The sequence below is a fragment of the Centruroides vittatus genome, unplaced genomic scaffold (genome assembly GCF_030686945.1).
Source record: "Centruroides vittatus isolate TY-2023 unplaced genomic scaffold, ASM3068694v2 contig_2696, whole genome shotgun sequence".
Lineage (NCBI taxonomy): Eukaryota > Metazoa > Arthropoda > Arachnida > Scorpiones > Buthidae > Centruroides > Centruroides vittatus.
The window spans coordinates 289,045-310,948 of NW_027121716.1; the positions used below are offsets into that span (position 1 = coordinate 289,045).

Below are 21,904 nucleotides of genomic sequence, written 5' to 3' on the forward strand. Positions count from 1 at the left end.
AATAGTTAGACATGGATCCACAAGATCATTACTTTATCAAACTAAAGATAATTTACACTAGAACACAATTCCCACCATTTTGCTTAGACCCCCCCCCTCTGCCCTGATGGGTCCATTGCTTCCTAAGGTTTACTCCCAGTTCGTTTTCTGCTCATGAACAGAAAACAATGTCTGATCAGACAGTCTGAGCTGAACTTTAGATTTGTCTTCAGCTGTCCAGTGTGGCTTTCTGGTCCAGGACAGCTTTGCAATGCAGTGATGAGTGATTAGTGGGATTCACAAATACGGCAATTTAATTGCCAAAGCCCAGCATGACTATAGACCTTTGCACAGTGTACAGTACGTTGACTGCCACAAATGCACAAGTGTTCAGATCATATCCAACAATTGGCTGTCATGGAACCACCACCAAGGTATAAAACATATGAGGTTTTTCATCTATTCTAGTGATGTAACGAATAGTATATTCGGCCTCAACCGAATATTCGGCCAAACTATTCGGCTTGATTAACGCACATATAAAAATTAGCGCGCAAACCTCATTATGCAAGGATTGCGCACCCTGCTCTCTATTGGCCCGCTGTCACTACGATTTTTTCTTCCATTAGGTCTAAATCATTTAAATTAATTAATTAAATTATAATTATTAAACTTAATATCAGATGGAGCCTAACGTCTACCTCTAGTGCCAAATTGGTTTATAATTTATGTAATAGCCATAAATAGCCCGATATGATTCGGCAGTTGTTGGTATTTGGATGTAAGTTATAACTTATAAGTTATTTTATTTGCAATTGATCATTTTAACTCTTTAATTAAACACTAAAATTTTGTTTTTACTACGTATTTGTAGACTGAATAGTACACTAAGGATATACTTTAGTGGTGACATAATATGGTCTAGTTTCTCCCCAGTTGTGGAACGGTTCAAATATATTATTGGGGTTTTCTATTTGTGAAGTTTTGTGATATTTTGTTGCTATTGTTTTTGTCAATATTTTTAAAATTAGCATGATTTCAAATGTTATCTTTTGTATATAATGAGAAATGCCCATTCTTTTATTTATATATAAAATAAATTATATATTAGCTACTCATCTTCTAGAAATAGATATCGTATTTAATGAAAGAATTATTTATCTAAGTTCCAATAAAACGTTTCGTAACTCATTTTAAAATATCGTATAAATATTAAAATATATGCGAATACGAATATAACATAATTAACTAAACAATAACATTAATGCCCAATACATTCTAACCTACACACCATCAATGCCATATCGGGCTAGATAAAGGCTATATTATTATTTAACTACAAAATAATTTAATACTAGAGTTAGATGCTATTTCTTATTAACTTCAATAATTATAGTTTAATGTTCAGCATTAATAAAAGTTAACAAAAACACAATAAATTAATTATTTTTGTATTTCTTACTCCTGTTTTTAGGTATTCGGCTGAATAGTGAAAAATAGGCCGAATACCGGGTAATAACCGAATATTCGTTACATCACTAATCTATACATGTTGTTGTAACTATCAGGGTTTACAATGACTATATAAGGGGAAAACAAATGCAGCAGTTACCTTGGAGATATAGTAGGTGCAAAACAGACTAAGTGAATCAGACTCTAGACATAGTAATTTTCCTGAACAACACAAGTAAAAAAACGACTTGTCAATTTACTCCTGGTCATATAGCCTGTTATCAAATTAGCATAAATGAGTAGTTCAAAATCTGCAGTAATAGTAGGTGATGCTACTGTTTATTGCTGGTGCCTATTTTTCTGGTTTATCAGAGTATATTTTTTTGTTTTATTTAATACACTAATTTACTGAGCTTAGTTTCAAAATATTAGTTAGTAGTGTGAAACTGCTGTCAGTGGAAAAAAATTACAATCATGTGACATGGATTACCACAGATAAAGGTAATCCATGACATCAAAAGTAACTCAGGAATTCCTAACTCATGATTAAAATGAAAATGTAATATGAAATGTCATTTAAATCTAAATAAGTTTTCTCAGAAATAAGATTAGAAGAAATATGACAAGCATTTAGAACTGTAGGTAAAAATACACAATCAATTCTACAGATTAATTCAGTTGAACTCATTTGCATTATAATAATAATGTAAAAATTTAATATTTGATTGTACTTTGTTTTTTGAAAACTTGATTTATAAAAACATCATTAAAAAATATTAGTTTTTATCAGTTTTTACATGCAAATCTCTTCTTTTTCATTTATCATAACATTAACACCTAGCTTTCTATAAGATGCTAAATTACTATCTGAATATACATTTATTAAATTCTTTGGTTAGCATGACGACCAAAAATTTATCACATTGTTAACATTGTGATTCAATTTATGGATATTTAAATGAATGTCTATTTTATAAGAAAATATCTCCAATTATGACTTCTAATGTACTAGTATATGTAAATATTTTAAATCATTAAATATATTTGAGTTGAGAGAAATCTTTGCACCCCCACAACATTAGGCAATTGGCAGAACCTGAACATCTGACTGCTATAGCCCCATGAATTGTTGGTCCAAAGGCAAACTGTACAGTCAGTACAATTTATTGTTTGGTGTTACAAGATCTGATACTCATTACTAATGTGCCCTCGATACAAAACAGCTAGGGAACAATACCTTTGACAATGTACAGTACATCTTCAGACAAGCAAGCTCTACAGAATATACTAGATAATGGACAAATTCAACATACAATGGCATATCTGAAATCAATAAACTTAGTTATATATATGTTCTAGCGTTCTGTATATAGACTTGGAAACCTGGCTAGACCTGGCACTCTTTGACTAGACTTGGAAACTTGATCCCTTCACTTGAGTTCAATACCATCTTCAATACTTACCTCATGCAATTTCTTAGACTTATCTATTATAATCTCTAAGAGATAAGTTGGCAATTTGTTGACTATTGTCAACAAATAAGACTACCATCCAACACACTGACTGGACAGACCCAAGCAACATCCAATCAATCAATGCATTTAGAGATACTTTGATCACTGCACTTCTCTTTAGAATTGGTAACTTGATTTCCTATGAAGATAGATTTTATATATAGTATCTTCAGATGATGCCAAAATAGTTTGATGGACAAAACAGAAATCTACATTTATATTTGATTATATATAAAGAATGTCAAAATTAATGCAGGATTTTAAATTTTGTTCCATTTTTCTCCCATTGGGTTGGCAGCACAAGGTACAACATGTAGTGAGCACTATGGAGGAGGAGCACATAATGATTATCAAAACATATATGGGAAAAGTTTTGCTGTGATGATGCTGTGATTTTTGGTTGGAGAAACAAATGACTACAAAGAACATCTAATGCATGCCCAATGAGTGACAGTTAGGTGTTGATTTGATGAAAATTTTTTCATTTCTTCAAAAATGAGGCTGAAGATGAAGCTATACTGTTAATGGTGTGCATTATTATAAGATGATATCAAAGTTTTTTTGTGGCTTCATTTGAACAGCATGGATTTGAGCGACAGCTCACACCATCCTGCTGGAATCACTTCATATGGCACACAAAATAAAGTTGTTGCTGCAGAAGTTTCTTGGGCGACTCATCTTTCACAACGACAATAAGAATTAGCTACCAAGATTGTACAATCTAACACAGTGCAATGTTTCTCTGGGATTTTTAAAGTCCAAAACTTATGCCACTAAAACAAGACAATTTCTGAATTGAAAGCAGAAATTTCAAAAGTTATTGACAAAACTGAGTTGCAACTGTGCTAAGATGTAATTGAAAATTGTGTCAAAAGAGTCATGGGGAGCATTTGTCAGATATTCTATTCCATATTTAATTGCAATGTTTACCCTTTGTCATTAATTGGCACATTCTTTTTTAAATTTAAAATTAATTTATTTAAAATCCCATATTACTTTTTGAAATATCCTATACAACAGCTTGAGTTTCACAACAGAAATTTGTAACATTTAGTTGAAAGGTTTGTAAAAACTTTGGATAAAATTTAGATGAATCTGTAGGATAAACACACGGACAAAGTTATAAATATTTGTGCATAAACAATTTTTCTATGAAAAAAAATTTTTAAGAGAATAAAATCAAGACACTCCACAGAGAAACAGAATTCAGTGAAAGAATTACCAGGTTGTTCAATAAGTTTTGTCGTTCGATAAAAAAAACACAATTTTATGGTTTGAAATACATTTTATTATTCAATATAATTTCCCTGAACTTCAATACACTTGTTCCAGTGATCTTCTAATTTATGGATTCCATCCCTGAAGTGAGAATCCGGAAGACAGTCGAAATACGCTTCCACGGCTGCTATTACCTCTTCGTTCGATGAAAATCGTTTCCCACGCATGAATTTTTTAAGATGTGAGAACAGCCAGAAGTCAGAGGGAGCTAAATCTGGCAAATAGGGAGGATGTTGCAACAATTCTTATTTTAATTCGCTGATTTTCGCGATGGTTTTTTGAGCTGTATGAGAGGGTGCGTTATCTTGATGAAAAATGATTTTTTTCTTCTGTAAACCAGGTCTTTTCTCACAAATTTTTACATCCAGCTGGTCCAAAAGATTACAATAATAGTCTGAGTTTATTGTTTTACCCGTTTGGAGATAATCCACAAACAAAATTCCTTTTGCATCCCAAAAAACTGATGCTAACACCTTCTTGGCCGATTTCTGGACCCTAACTCGCTTCGGAGCCGAAGTACCGGGTTCACACCACTCCTTAGCCTCTTGTTTTGATTCAGGATCATGATGGTAGACCCAAGTCTCATCCATAGTAATGAAACGACGCACAAAATCCTTTTTATTTTTTCTAAAACGCTCCAAATGTTGCTGAGAAAGTTGCATTCGAATGTGTTTTTGCTCCATAGTTAGCGAATGCGGCACCCATTGTGCACACAGCTTTCTGTAACCCAAAACATCAGCCAAAATATTGCTCACACTGCCTAATGAGATCCCTAGGGCTTCTACTAAATCTCTCTCAGTTAATCGACAATCTTCCAAAACCATATGCTGTATTTTTGCTAAGATTTCTGGTGTTGATGCGCTTTTTGGACGTCCTTCACGTGGATCGTCTTCAAGACTTGTACGGCCACATTTAAATTCAGCAACCCATCTTTCTACTGTTCTAATTGAAGGTGAAGAGTCCTTATACACTTTTACCAATCGTTCGTGAATTTGTTTTGGCGCTACACCTTCCAAAAATAAGAACTTTATCACTGCACGCTATTCAATTTTTTCCATTGTAAAAAAATACACTGACACGTCAACTTTGAACAGCTGCAAATATAGAAATGAGTTGACAGATCTACATGAAACTTCACACGTGTTTATAAAAAAGTAGTACTATTTTTAGAGTAATAAAACGACAAACCTAATAGCGCCATCTCTTATGACAAAACTTATTGAACAACCTGGTATATTTTAAAAAGCAACTGCAAATTTCAACCAAATTTAGGCATTCAATAGGTCAAGATGATCCAAAACATTATAATAGGGTATATTGTAATGCCTTAAAATCTCTTCCAAAAGCTTAACTCCAATCTCATAACAGTTCACTTTTTCTACTTAACTGAGTTAAATGTGAAATGTTCAAAACAGATTGTAATGATTTTGTTGTTCTAGATCAGGCCTGGTCAACCCGCAGCCTGTCACACTAAATCATGTGGCCCTCTAAGCGATATTATATATCTATTAGAACTTTTGTTTCCCGTTATGTGTATACCAAAACAATTAAATAAATGAAAATTTGCATGTGTCATTGTTATAATGTGCAAGTGCAAGTATGAACTCTTGGTATAACAATAAAATCTTATTCATTTTGTATTTGTTTTACTTTTTTAAAAGCATGTTTGCCTAAATTGTGGCCCGCCCTAATGTTACATGTGATAAAAGTGGCCTGCGAAACAATTTGGGTTGGCCAGGCCTGTTCTAGATGTTTTCTATAACTTTGCTTTTTTTTATTTTTAAACACAAACACATTTAGTCTAGAATAGTTTAGGACAAGTTGATTGAAACAGAACATTGAGTACATTTACTCAACAGCAAGCTAACAGTTGAACAATGATTTTTTTCGAAGATAATTATAAGCAGTCAAACTTTATTGACAGCATGTCTAAAACAGTTGAAGCTCTCAGGGACACAGTGATTACCTCAATGCCTTAAACCAAACATTTTCAATTACAACTGGATGTGTGCTGATGTTAAGACACTATCAGCTAGAGAAAAAGTACACTGAACATTCCTATATCCCATTTCAATCTTTCTATTACCAGATCAAGGCAGATGATGCTGTTGATATGGAAAACATTGAACAACACTGAGGAAAAAGTATCTTTTTGTTTACATTATTTTCTAGATTTTTTTTTGTTTTCAGTAACCATTGTAAAAATTCTTGCAGACAGTGTGATTCCACATTATCTTGATCTGATGATAAAATTTCACAAGAATCTTGTGTTTTGAGCATGAGATGACAACCACTTCTACAGGCAAAGTTCAGGAAGAAAAAATACTAACACATACCTGTTCGTACAATTTTAGGATTTCTTTCAACTACCTCAGAAATGTGAGGGTTAGTATTAGGTTCCTGAGGGCTTCAATTATCAATATAAGGTTTTTTGATTAATAATTGTATTAACCACTTTAAAGATAAATGTTTATAGCCATACTTTATTGACCTTCCTTGGAAGAAAATTACAAATTGAAATGTCAATTACATTTGAATAAAACAGTAAATTTTAATGTTCCAGAATAAATAAATGAAATATACTGAAGCAACATTAGATTTGTAATTTTCTTGAGGAAGATTGGTAAAATACTAGGGATTTTTTTTGTTTTCAGCTGTATCTTCTTTAAAGTGACTGGAGGAAAGCCATCCAATAGTCTTTCTTCTGTTTTATTTGCTTGTGTGAAAAGATATTCTGTTGATTGCAATAATACCTGTCATCAAAGAATGACTTTGATGACTTTTTTCTTTGTGTATAATCTAAAACTTAAAGGATAATCATATCTCCTATGCATCACTTGGCACAATCAATCATACAGTTTCTGTAGACTCAGCAAATGTAATAGACTTTAGTTATCATCATGCTTGGGCGTCACAAATGGAGTTGAAATGACTACCCTTTAGTTGGTACTTCACTTTAGTGAATTTCTATTCACTAAAGTGAAGTACCAACTAAAGAGAATTGCTCCTGCTGTAGGTAATCAGCAGGAGCAATTCTGGCAAATGAGGGTGATTAAGCATTGTAACTTGATTTTTGATGAGAAACTGCTTGAGTTCATTCAATGTGGAACAAATCATTCACAAAGTTTCATTTTTTTTCAAGTGTGACATCATGCACAGTGTCACAATAAGAATGATACCCATTTCTTCTAATCATCAAGGACAAGTGACGATCTGCAATCAGCAATAGTCAAATCCTGTCATTCACATCTTCATTTCAACAATCACTATGGCAGCCATTTCTAGGGTCATCATTAACATCTTGTCCATCATGAAATTGTGCATACCATCAGAAAATGTTGGTGTACAGTGCTTCATCATTGTAGGCTGCAATCATACCTGTGAAATTAAGCTTAAGAAGTACATCAGGAAGCTTCCACAAGATAAGGATGTTTTGGGCAAAGTAAATTGCAGTTAACTTTGCCCACATTTTATTTCTACTTCTTCTTTAACCATTAAGTCGTGTATTGCATTCAACACAACAAGAAGGATAGAAGAAGACACGTGTTTTGCCACATTCTTAAAATTAATGGTTTAATGGAATATTGAAGTAAATTTTTAACTGAGGGAATACACACCCTCTTGCCATCAATTTAGCCCCTTTCTTAATATTACGCCTTATTAAAATAGGCTCTTGTAGAAAGGGTTAACTAATTTGGCACTTATATCCCAGCGATGACAAGTTAAAATTTGCATTAAGCCTACAATCATTTGCATCATTCACTTTCGAATCTATAAATAGAACTTTTTATGTTAATTGAAGATTTACATTTAAGTGGTTTTAACACTATATTAATATTTTAAAGATTAAGTTATTTTTTTTCGTTTCTGTTAAATCATCGTCTCGAAGATGGCAACAAAGAATGTCGAAGTTAAAGCCACCGAAACTGTTGCTGGAAAAAGAAATTACGATGAGTACATACGTAGTCAATTTTCCGAACAAGTTAAGTCGTGTATTGGTGACATCATAGACAAATTTCCTCCAGTGAGTTATACTTACACACACACACAATTAAGCCTATGTAACCACTACATAAGTGGTTCTGAAACCATAAAATTTATTTTTTATAATAAGTTATGAGAATTGTTTTCTTTCAACTAAGTAGCTCAAACACTAAATATTTTACAAAATACCATCAAATGACAATTTTCAATCACTTTTTACAGCTTCTAAAATTTAAGACTAAACATAAGTTAAAATTAAGCATAGTTCAATAACACGGATTAAACTTTTCAGTGTTGCATTAATTGTGTGCTTTGCCTGAGTCTTTATGGTTTCTTTATGGCAAACTAATAAATGCTGGATTAATTTTAGGTAACAAATTGACAAAGGAATCAATAATTAAATGTTGTGTAAACCCTATTATTCAAACTAAGCTAAACAAGCCACTTACTTTTAATTAGTTAACTGTTCAAAATGAGGTGATAGTAAAGTATAATCACCTCACCATGCATTGTCTTTCGTGTTTTATTTAGTAAATTTGCATTGTATATTAGGTATTTATTCCATATCGTCATAAGAAATTATATGAACTTGTGAAAAAAAAAATTTCTCCTTACAATCATAGGAGATTTTCAAGATGTTTGGCTAAGAATCCTTTGACAATTTATAAGTATGAAATACAGTGGAAACTTGTTTATCCAGAGACTGTTATTTGCACCAAAAATACAAACTAATCACTGTGCATTTATAGTTTCTTGAACAATAAATACTGTAATGCAATCACTGTATTGAAGGTAAACTAATTTATATGAAACATTACATTAGATTTTGTAGTAGTGCAAAACTAGATCATAGTCAATCAACAGATGACTTTTGATTATCCAAACAGTTTGAACTATTTTCCACTCATCTAATAACATTTGTAATTGTCCTTCCTTTTTGAAAGTTCCTTGAGATTTTACAGTCAAATAAAATATTTTTAGCTAATAATGTGTTTCAAAACTTAATAAGAATATTATGAAATGAAACATCAAATACTGTCTCATAAATCTTTAATTTTTTAAAGACAATACTGAGTTACCAAAATAAAAATAAATGCAATGCTTTTCTGTAAACATTCATATATTTCTATAAATAAATATAAAAACATAGCAATACCATCAGGTCCAATAGAAGTTAAACAATGATCGATATCAAAGTTGAGAGTTAACATCTTAAAAAGAATAAAAGGTAGGTAGGAGGTTACAAAAATTATCAAAAGTTTTAATGTGTCCAAAATTAATATGCAATTTATAAAAGATATGTTGAGATTTTTTGAAATGACCCCCTTAAATTATTATTGTGGTTAATTGTGATATATTGAATCAGTAGTCAGTGTTTACTGGAACTTCTGATATTGCTAAGATTAATTATTTTAAAAAATTTACAGAAAACAAATACTTTAAAATATATCTGAATATCAATAACAAAGGTTATACATTTTTAGTAATGTAGTTAATGAAAGCAATATCACAGTAAAAAGTTACCTTACCATTTTAGCATTGATAATAAAAATGAGAGCTTTTTGTCAAAGTGACTTACAAAACTTTGCTTTGATGATTTTTTTTCCAACCAAACATGATATTCCTTAAAACAGATCTGATCTGTGCATAGCAAATTACTATTAAAAAAAAATCGTTGAATGTTCACAAAAAATTCGAACTGAATTATAGTTATTTTCAAATATTGGGAACATTTATGCTAGTATCTTCATTCATTCGTTATGTACAAGTCTATGTAAATCATTCATCCTGAGACGCGAAATTCAATCCAACTAGAAAATACATATGTATATAGGCACATGGTTTCTTTTCAAGTAATGTTTTGCTAGATTCTTTCATAAGTTGTTTCAGCTCTACAACCACTCAAGACAAATATCACACCATCCTAAAATATATAAAAGTAAAAATTCAGTACTTAACATTGTTACTTTAAGTGTAACAATTCAATATTTATTTAAATTTATTTATATATATATATATATATATATATATTATATAAATATGTTATTGATGGATCTCTGTAGATGTACAAAAATCTATACAAGACATCCTTGCACATTAAATGATATCATACTGGAATGCAAACATGATTTTTGTGGAACCTATTAATGTATAACTCATATACAAATGTGAGAATCGGGATTTATTAAACTAACATGAGAAATTACATCATTTCTTAAATATTGTTTACGAAAAGGGGAAGATACAGTGTCACTTTTTAGCTAGAGAAGGAAATCAACTTTCTTTCCCACGGGTCCTTATCTGCAATTCTGACCACCATCTGTTTGTTTTACTCCCTCTACACGTCGTCATACATCCCATTGTAACCATGGATCTGTTTCTGCCATTGGTCAGAGCCCGATAAAAGGGTAGTTTTCCTGCCTTTCCAGGCAGTCTACAGAAAATAACAGGTTGGCCAAAGAATCCCTCGTCCACTTATTTAACTTGTGCACTATAAGTTCCCCCTAAGATCTTCATTCTCCTCACCGGTCATACCCTGCAGTCTTCCCACCAACCAACAGTCTATCCGAGTCATACATTTTAATACGTGTAAACTCTCTCACACGCAAATGAGATAAACTGAGAGAATATTAAACCCTATTTGTATTTTATTATTCAGTTTTTATTAAATCTTGTTTGTTACTTAATAATGGTCTCGTTTCTGAACTCAGCTCCACATTAAAGACTTATCATTTAATCTATGATCCCTCCCACTTGGAAAAATCTAAATCTACTCATTAGCATGCCTAAACTAAATTTTAGGTTGGTGTTGGGAATCCTGACGAAACCAAGATGCTACGATCTTGTTGTCTTCCTAAATTTTAATATATTTTCCATCCTACAACTCCAAGGGCAGGATTTACCATCCTGTAGGCAATTACAAGGTAGAAATTACAGTTTCTCACACAGGTATTTGTGGATAATAGAAAAATGAAGAAACTTATGCATGATTGAAAAATAAATTTAATTAATGCATATTATGATAACAATGCTAATAGATATTGATTTTCCAAAAACCTACCATAACTGACATCTCACTATTTCATGTTGAAAGTTGACAATTATTTTGATTCAATGAAAATTTATCATAATAAAATTTTTAATTCTGTTTCCTAAGTTTATTTCTATAAATTTAATAACTAAGATGTTTTAGAAAACAAAATAGAATGTATTATTTATTTAAAGTACAATTTTCTCTGATACTTATAAGAGAACTTACCCGGACTAACAATGGAAAATCTAACCAAAATTCATAATTTGGAATCATTTCAAATCCTGATGCTCCCCTGACAATTTTCAAATATGCCATACCACCAAGAAAATATATACATGAAAAAGTGACTAATCTATAAAAAAATAAATAAAAGTAATTAATATATTCAGTAAATTGTGAAATGAAATGATTAAAAATTTAACTTTAATAATATATTGAATTTTTATCCTCAAATATATAACAATAATTGACATTTATACACATAATTAAAAATAATTAGTAGGGTAATTAAGAATTATATTTTCTTCTTTTTAATTATTGAGCTGTATTAAAAATTATTTTTAGCATAGCTCAGAAAAAAATTTCTGAAGCTTGAAAATCAATAATCTTTAATACAGTGGGTGATCGGGTATTGGAATGAACACAATCCATTCCAAGACTTTGTTCGTTATCCGAATTGTTTGTTAACCGATTATCAATTTACCATAGGATTTTATGGGAATTTGATTAATTCATTCTGGAGACCCCAAAAAATAAAAAAATATTTACTTTCTTACTACATTTATTTATATGTAATAATAAAAATATATATATACACAGTCTTGCATTTTTATTAGTCATGTTTTTTCCATTTGTGGGGGTTAAAGAATCTGTCTAATGTCGATTGCTTTTCTCTCTTCTTCAGGATTTTTCAGAAGTAATTAATACCATTGTAATTCTAGAGATCCTCAAGCCTATTAACCTCAATTTTGTTTGGATGCCATTCTAAGACCATTGTTCTGACATCCTCCCACTTCTTCAAAAGATGTTTAATAGCAGATATCGGCATTAATCCTCTTTTTCAGAAGAAAACATCTCTTGCTGTTTCTTGATGTTCTTCATTTAAGAGTTTTCGGCGTTTTTCTGGTGTCAGATCAGTTTCCATTATGAGCTCTTCAATGTTATTTATTTCTCAGATGTGATTTTTGTTACACCTTAATCTGCTTGATTATACTGTATCTTTCTTAGATAAGATGAACATATCTACAGAGGGCCACAGTTCAAAGCCATACTGCCCAGCAACATCAGACATCTGCTCTCTCTCTATCTTTGCTATTATACTCTCACCTACCGAAAATAAAAGCCGACACAAAACAAGTGTCACCCGACAGTCTCGCAGATACTATAAAAGAATTGTTTCTGTCAGAAAAATAAAAGCCTGGAATTACAAGGGAGAGTTTCAAAGTTCAGAGGAATACTATCTGATCAGTATTGGGTTGAGTGTTAGGGTAGTTTGTAACATGCAAGCTCGTGGTGTACAAGCACCATATCATGGTTAATGTTGACTGATGAGGGGCCAAAAGCCCGAAACGTGTAGAAATACTGTATCAATTAAATAAAGATGGAAAAGAAGCCACATGATTGATTAATAACACAATCTTGTGTTTTATACTCTCAAAAATTAGTACAACACAGTTTCGAAAAAAACAAATATAAATATGATATTATGATAAAGCAGCATATATCATATTGCAACGTATATCATATATAAATAAATATTATTTTTTACTATTTTTCTATATTTCTTCAATAATTTTTCCTTTTATAACAGGAAATTAATATGTAATTCACATAAAAAGGCACATATTAGCCTCTTTTGTAGTATATTTACTACAAGATTACAGTAGAACACCAGTTAACCGAAAGCGTTCCAGTCAGCAAATTCAAATTTCTGTACTGCTGTGGCACTGCAATATTTGGCTGTCTTGGGCTACACCAATATTATTTTTGTTGGTGTGCGTGTCTTCGCTGGCAGCACTGGTGCACCATGAGAGTACACTTAAGGACGCACCACACCAGTATTTACATGAGGCTTTTTTCTCCATGAGTGGCGAGTTTTGCTTGTTTTGTGTGGTGTTTTTCTGAGGACTGTGTCAGGACACGTGTTATGCTGAATCAGAATGTTTTTGATACTAGATTAACTTCCAAAATATATTTATTTTTGTTTTTTTATTTTTCAATATATTTATTTTGTTTGTGCAAAATAAGAAATAAGTTTTAACGATACAATAGCAATGATTATTTTTAAAAAATTTCGTTAGGCTTAATATCAACGAAAATTCAATGCAAAGAAACATGCAACGGAGAAAAATTTCAACATGGGATAGGTTAATATATTTTTTCATACATGATCAGTTATCCAGACAACCCTAGTCCGGAACTGTTTCAGATAATCGATGCTCTACTGTATTTGTATCTGGCAATCCACAGGCAGGAAAATCACATTGCATTTTGAACCACTTTATAGTTTGTTCTACAATCGATATGTCTTGCTTATTTCTGATGCCTGCTAATCAGTTACAAGAAGTATTTACAATGAGAAAGTTTGTACCAGGCAGAACCAATCAAACAATATTACAAGAGTTATCTCGTAGATGGTGTCAGGAGTCACTTTGTTAATACAAGCTAACTCATTGCTGGCAGTCGATATGTTAACTCCTACTTATACAGTACACCAATAACCCCCCCAACAACAAGCTTGACATGCCAGTTTATTGAGTTTGCCAGCATTCCAGATGCCGGGTTAACAGAATTTCATTGTATTATTCTTATTACTTTAAGTTTACACTATTACTTTTTTAAATTATAAAAATTACTACTTACAATATGATTAACACAGAACCTGTAGATAAGCCATCTGCACTAGATTGCAGACATCCATCTGGACAAGCACACTTCGAATACAGTGTCATCAGCTAAAAAAATAATTTCATATAATTATTTATATCAAAATATATGGATTAATTTTAATTTATACTCATAATTAAACATTTCAAAATTTAGATTACTATAATTTTATTTGGATAACTTGCAGGTTATCTATCAAATTTAAATTGCAATTTTGAACTCATCAAATAATTTTGTGTGTGTTTAAACTTATCACGACATCTTTAAAAATATATATATACAGTACAGTGTCATTTATCCGAAATGTTGGTTAACCAAAAGCTTTCCAGTCAGACTGTGTCGTGCTGAACCGAACGTTTTTTTTTTATATTAGATTAACTTCTAAAGTATAATTTTTTTTTGTTTTTATATTTTTCAATATATTTATTTTGTTTGTACAAAATAAAGAAATAATTTAACGATACAATAGCCACGATTATTATTATCAAAATTTTCGTTAGCTTAAAATAGACAAAAATTCAACGCAAAGCAGCACGCAATGGAGAAAAATTTCAACTTGGGATAAGTTAATATATTTTTTCGTACATAATCGGTTATCTGAAAAATAAGTTATCTGAACAACCCCAGTCTCCAATTGATTCGGATAAATGACGCTCTACTGTATATATATGTTTATGAAAGGAAAAGATTTTTCATTTGTATTCATAGTTTTTATTGAAACCACACAGACCTCATCTTTAGTTCTCTCCCATTCATTTCCTCATGCCAATCCATGTTTTAACTGATATTACTAAAATACCATGCTTGAACTTTATCATGACAGCTGATAAATTTCTGGTAATCCATTCCTCTCTACTTAACAACTTTCAGAAAAGTATTATAAAGTAACTGATTTTACTATAGATGTTATTTACAATGATTAAGCAAGCAACTTTTAAACCCATATCATTGTATATTTTCGACAATAAAATTTTTTCTATTTAATTTTTTAGATTATATTAGCATTTACTATTACTTTTGATAAATAAAACAAAAAAGAAGCAAAGGATAGAAAATTTTTTCATTCAATGGCCATATGTATTTGACATTTACGCAGTTGAGGAGATTATACCTCAAATAGTCTGTTTCTTGTTTTGCTTATTTTACAATTATATCTGCACAATGAAATGAAAGAAACCATAGTAGAAAAACAATACCCTGTAAACCAAACACTAAAAAGTGTCATATTTCAATGGCCACTTCAGAAATGAGAATTATACAAATTTATTTCCATTCTGGCAATTGTTTGCAAGATGCAATTAGTGCAAGTTATCCACAAAAACTTGTAGTAATTAAATAATATGATAATATTTTAATTTTTTAACATTTTGGTACAGGAAATATTAAATAAAAATTTTTATCTATGTATATTTCTACCATTTTTTTTAATATATTAACATATCTATACTTTATAAAAATAACGAAAAAAATACCAGTGTTAAAAGTTCTATTTATTTCTGACTGACTCTCCTTCCTATATACTGTACATTCTAGATTCCATTTATTATAGTTACTTTTGAAACTTGTCTAAATTTTATTAAACAGTCATTGTTATTAGTTAAGTGAAGTAAGTAAATAAGACTACAATTAGAGGAAATCTAGGTTTCATCAATTAAAATTAAGAGGAAATGTTAGAACAATTTAATATATATGTTAAAGATTTATTAATAGTAGTAATAATAATTATTACTAATATATAATTCATTTATATTGTCTGTTACCAACTCTAACAGCAGTTAATGTAATGCCAGCAATTTAAACCAGTGTTCTTACTTTTACTAATTACATGGAATGAAATATAGTAGTAGCCAGGCTAAAAAAAATTTGCACATTATAAAATTCTCTGTTATTTGTAAATACAATCCCTCTTTCTCTACAAACAAATTTTGGTTTTTTTGAGATTTTGTATTCTACCAGACTTCATTCAGCCTCTTAAACTGCCTTTTGTTGTTTTTCCTGTTTTCTATTGTTTTATTATCTCTCCCATCTTAGCTTAATTTCACCTCTAAACACCTGTAAATTCAAATACCAGTAATCGTGTATCAGTTAATGTCACATAATGTAAGTAAATTTTCCATTTTGATACTATTGTATATTTTTCTCACACAAATAGTTTGTTTTTCCCATATTCATAGATAATTCATACATATATTGAAGTGCATTTGAAAGATATTATGAAGTTAATTAAACGTACAGATAAAGCTTCTGTAGATATATCAATTCATCGGATTAATTGGCCAGAGTGCCATTATCTGTTATTTCAAAAATAAATGTCATAAAAAAACTATTTTTCATAGTTTAGTTTTTTCTTAGAGGAATCTGATAATGTATCAAAAAACTTATATCGTTGTATGTAAGGTAAAGCATATTTTTTAATTAAAATTATTATATATTAAAAAGAAAAATCTCTCACATAAGTCATAGATGATCCTGGATTAGTTTCTCCATAAGCTTCAAATTTTGTAGGTCCGTCAGTACAAATTAGAGTAACATTCGTAATTCTGAAATATCAAATCTAAATATAATAGAAATTTTTTCCAAATTTCATTTTGTAAATTCTATTCAAATCTAATAAAATTTAAATCAATTATGCTTTTACAGATAATTTTGTCAAAGTTAGAAAAATTGAATTTATGTAATATGTTGTATAAATACATATTTTAAAAAACTGAAATTCATTATTATATATCTTACAAAGTTCAGATCAAACTATTTAAGCTGTAAAACTTGAAAAATATCCTAGGAAGAGAGAATTTTTATCACATACTCTGTTCATATAAAATGTGGATTAAATACACTCAATAAATAATAGGGAGATTTTGTTTGTGGCACAATTTTATCAGTGTGAGACCTCTTTGTAGATAAATTTATGTTTGGATTTGCAGTGTCATTGAATTTCATTTTTCTTTCAACTTATGTACTTTCCTATAGCCAGTGGCATAGCATGGTTGTCAGCTGCCCGGGGCGGAGGAAAATTTTGCCGCCTCCTTATTTAGGTATTATTATTATTTATTGTGAAATTTTGTCGCCCCCTTAAAGTACCGCCTGCAGCAGGTCACCCCTGCCGCCCCCACTACTCTATGCCACTGCCTGTAGCTGTTCCAGTGTATTTTATAGAAAAATTTGTGACTTTTGTAAACTTATATATATATATTTGTATTTTCACGAAATGACCAGCATGCCGCCAGTTAAATTGCTACTAAAATATAAAATTAATCAGATCTAACAAATCTAGTTGTTAATTAAACATTAAAGAAAACATTGTTCTGAGTACAATAAAATAATAACATTGTAATTTGACTAACTTAAAATCGGGAAGAGAGTTTTTGTTTAAAAGACAATAAAACAATTAACAACTTAGTGGTGGTGGTAAGTCAGTGTGGGACCATCTACCCCACCTTCCTCTCAAATTTCACACAAAGCCAATGTTAATCCCTGTAAGCTGAGATCATTTACAGCAAATTTCTTAAATTTCATATGTTTACTTTTATGTTTTTGAATCAAATAACAATAAAAAATAAAAAAAATAAAAAAAGAGCACTTTCAGAATTCCACAAGTGCTTTATGTCGTTACAAAGAAAACAAAATGAAGAAATTAAATGTAAAATTGTAGTTTTTGATGTAATGCTGACAGTTTCAGTTTTAGAATAAAACCTTGTTCAGTTTTTTATTATGCCCTCTAGAGAAGGAGTATAACAGGCATGCTGGCATTCTCCTGGAATAAACCGGCATGCCAGTCATTCTGCAAAAATACAGTATGTATGTGTATATATATATATATAAAATATGTAATATGTATATAAAACAGCAAATCCAAATCCAGTAACCTAATTATTAATTAATGCCAAACTATCTGCCTGATTTGTTGGGCTATATTAAGAACAGTTTAATAATTATTTTTCAAATAACAAAGCTACATTTTAGCAAATGAATCTGTGACATCACTGCCTACAGATCAATCTGACACCAAAAACAATATTTCATTTCATGTTCAGTTTATTTACAATTTCCAAAATGAAAGTAACAAATAATTTAATTATTAAGAATAAATGAAAAAATCCTGAAGAAAGAAGATTTTGCACTTGGAAATGGAGACGTTATTGAATCCATGAAAGAGGGTGAGTTCTATAAGTATTTAGGATTCCAACAGGCCAAACTAACAGAACATACACAAATAAAGCAAAGATTAATTAAAGAATACCAAAGTAGGTTAATATGCTATTCTCAGAACACAGTTAAAGCAATAAACACATATGTCATCCCAGTACTCACATATTCTTTTGGAGTTATACATTGGACTCACACAGATCTCGAGCAACTCCAAAGGAAAACAAGAACACTTACTAAGCATAATCATCATCATCCTAAATCCGCCACAGAAAGATTAACCCTTCCACGTAAAGATGGCGAACGTGGCCTGATTGACATAGTTAACTTTCACTACAAACAAATACAGTCACTGCGAGAGTTTTTCTATAAAAAACAAGAAACATCACAATTACATAAAGCAGTAACTCTAGCAGACTCGAATAACACACCATTAAACTTACACTCGCATCATATGGACACAACACAACATATAAAAAGCATAGACACCATTAAGCAATCGTGGGCTCGAAAGGCATTCCATGGCAGGCATCCTTATGATCTCGCCCAGGATTTTGTTGACAGAACTGCGTCAAACAGCTGGTTAGCTCTTTGGGGAGACGGAAGGATTCATGATTGCCATACAGGATCAGGTCATAAATACTAAAAACTACAGAAAACACATAGTCAAAGATACAACACTCACAAATGACACATGCAGAAAATGTCACATCATGCCAGAAACTATACAACACATCACCTCTGGTTGTAAGCTCTTGGCACAGACAGATTATTTACACAGACATAATCAAGTAGCAAATATAATACACCAAGAGCTTGCAAAGAAACACAAATTAGTAGACATCCACGAACCATACTACAAATACATTCCGCAGACAGTATTGGAAAACAACATGCACAAAATGTACTATGACAGAGCCATAATCACAGATAAAACAATTTACCACAACAGACCAGACATCACACTTGTTGACAAACACAATAAAATCACATACATTATAGACATATCCATTCCAAACACACACAATATACAAAACGCATGCACTGAAAAAATTAGCAAGTACACAGAACTCACCCAGGAAATAAGGCATCTGTGGAGGATGGATAGGGTGCTCATTGTACCTGTTGTTCTCTCCTCTACAGGTGTCATACCACACAGACTACACAAAAGCCTGAGCACGTTACAATTGAATAGAAACACATACATCACACTACAGAAGGCCACTATATTGAATACATGTCATATTGTGAGAAAATTCCTGAATACAGACACCCATACTGATACACTTCTTTAATTTCTGTTTTGGTTACTATGCCTTGACTTTGGTCCGGCATAGTACACAGCCACCTGTGTTAACCAAGTACATCTCACTTAACCCAACATAATGCAACAAATGATAAGCTCAGAGTTCAAACGGTTAAGAGTTGAAATTTGGTACACAGTTAAAATACATCATAAGAATGAACACTAAGAAGGGAATTTTCGAAATTCCTCTCGCGGGGGGAAGAGGGAGAGGGTTAAGGATTACCCCGAAGAACTCAGCTTCTACCGTGCTATTTTATCAGGTCAGTCCATAAGTTCGTGTGTATTTTTATCTACAAAAAAAGCAGCAAAAGATTTTAATTAAATTTTATTTCAATCTATAATGTATTCACCATTATTTTGTACAATTTTTTGCCATCTCGATGGTAGCTTTTTAATCCCGTCATCATAAAATGATTTCGGTTTTGAATCAAAATATTCAGAAATAGCCTTTTTTACAGTGCAGACTAGTGCAGAGAAAGCATCGTCGTCAAAGTCGACGGATCTTCCCGTACGAGCCTTATCCTCCACACTAAAATCGTTGTTTCTAAATCTTTCAAACCACTTCTGCGAAGTCCTTGAACTAATTACGATTTGATTATGTACAGTATTTATTTTTTTGGCTGCATTTGTAGCATTCTCACCAAATAAAAAGTATAAAACGTGTCTTTTATATTCATCGGTTACTTCCATTTTAACGAAAATAAACAACTGAAATGTTCACAATTCTGAACAGTATTATACGAATGATATCCAATTTAACACTTCGGTGTAAAAATTATCACATTAGACTGACATTTTTAACAGCAAAACAAGATTTTTCTCAAGGTCATAAAAATGCGCATGGACTTATGGACTGACCTGATAGATGCGGTATTTTGCATTTTTGTGAAAAATCAAACATACCTTTAGACCCATCTAAAATTTCTCTAATTATTCTCAGAAGAGAGAGGACCTAATTCTTGCACCCAGTGAAAACGGATAAAATCAGCTATACTCTAAATATCTTAATCTTTGTTATCATTAATTTTTGCGCAAGCAACATCTGGCTCATCTGCTAGTTTTTATATATTTATATTTTTTTATAAAACTCATCTCTATCCTCAAAATTAAGCTTGATTTCTAATATGAGAACAGACAGAAAAGGAAATCTTACAAAATTTGAAGATGATATTTATTATGCACTGGAAAAAATAAATCACATTGACCACTCTTCGAGTTTGGATGTTAAAACGGCAATACTGCACTATCCAGACATTATCCAAAATACAACATTGATTGTCACAGCATTGTCACCAAACAAGTTTCAGTAGAGCATTTATTTTCTGCTTTTAAAATTATTAGATTTGATTTAAGAGCTTCAGTTAATGCTGACTTAATAGAAGTGATTTTTTTTTGTAAGGAGTAATTCAGTTTATAACAGAGATGAAAAATAATAAATTAATCAACGTGGCAAAATAAGCAACCTTTTTTTTTACCAGTCTAAATGATATATTTCTCATTCTTGACTTAGTTTAATGTATCTGTATACTTATATATTACCCAATATACTCGTATATTATGTACTGTACAACATTTTTATTAAACTAATTTGTTTGTATACGAATGTATTTACTATTTTTATTCATACATGCTTACCAAATACCAATGCCATCATCAAACAAATCAATAAATGTGAACTTATATATCTAGTGTGAGGACCGAATTAAGCCGGTCCGATTTTAAAATTTCTTTGTTTCAAATCCCCTCGGGAGATAACAATCAAAATCAAAGATAACAATCACAAGTCAAAGAATGTACAGTCTTCCGCCGTCAAACTCGCTTCCCTCCTCTCCAGACGCAACTTCTGCGTCACAAAGCCCGAATCATCGCCCTCTGTCGCGATTGGTGATCTTAGCGGACGCGATCGAGAGTATAAATAGGGGGAGATATCTAAGAACGGGGTGGCTGAACGTCCGAAGAAGACGAACGTCCCGGCGAAACAGAGTCCGATACGAAGACCATTCTGCAGACGCCGGATCCTTCTGCCCACCGCCAGAGCCGCCACCCGAGCCGAAGAACATTCTGTGATTGTTGTCGATATCCGAGAGGTATGAACCCCCCAACAATTGTGAACTCTCTCTCTCCCGCGATTAGGGACAGGACGCGGTAGATTTTTGTAGTTTGTTTGTCCGTCTAAATAAATCCTCATGTGTTTTCATCCTGTGTCCGTTTATTCGAATATCGCCTTGAACTTATCGACGAACCCACACACTTCCTCCACTCGACCCGACAAATAATTACCCGATCCCGACAAGTCGGGATATCACCAAAATTTAGCCATCCTTG

The 21,904-nt window shown here is 31.6% G+C and overlaps 1 protein-coding gene across 1 annotated transcript in view; it reads right to left on the reverse strand.

The window, feature by feature from the left end:
- Positions 1-9,240: 9,240 nt before the first annotated feature.
- The window catches only part of LOC136971746 (cation-dependent mannose-6-phosphate receptor-like), a 31,061-nt gene continuing 18,397 nt past the window's right edge, over positions 9,241-21,904 (reverse strand). The window contains exons 4-7 of the mRNA XM_067266244.1: positions 16,580-16,667; positions 14,104-14,195; positions 11,467-11,593; positions 9,241-10,131 (exon numbers count right to left, since the gene is read on the reverse strand). Of these exons, the coding sequence (XP_067122345.1) occupies positions 10,072-10,131; positions 11,467-11,593; positions 14,104-14,195; positions 16,580-16,667 (367 nt within the window). The 3' untranslated portion in view covers positions 9,241-10,071. The remainder of the gene's footprint in view (positions 10,132-11,466; positions 11,594-14,103; positions 14,196-16,579; positions 16,668-21,904) is intronic.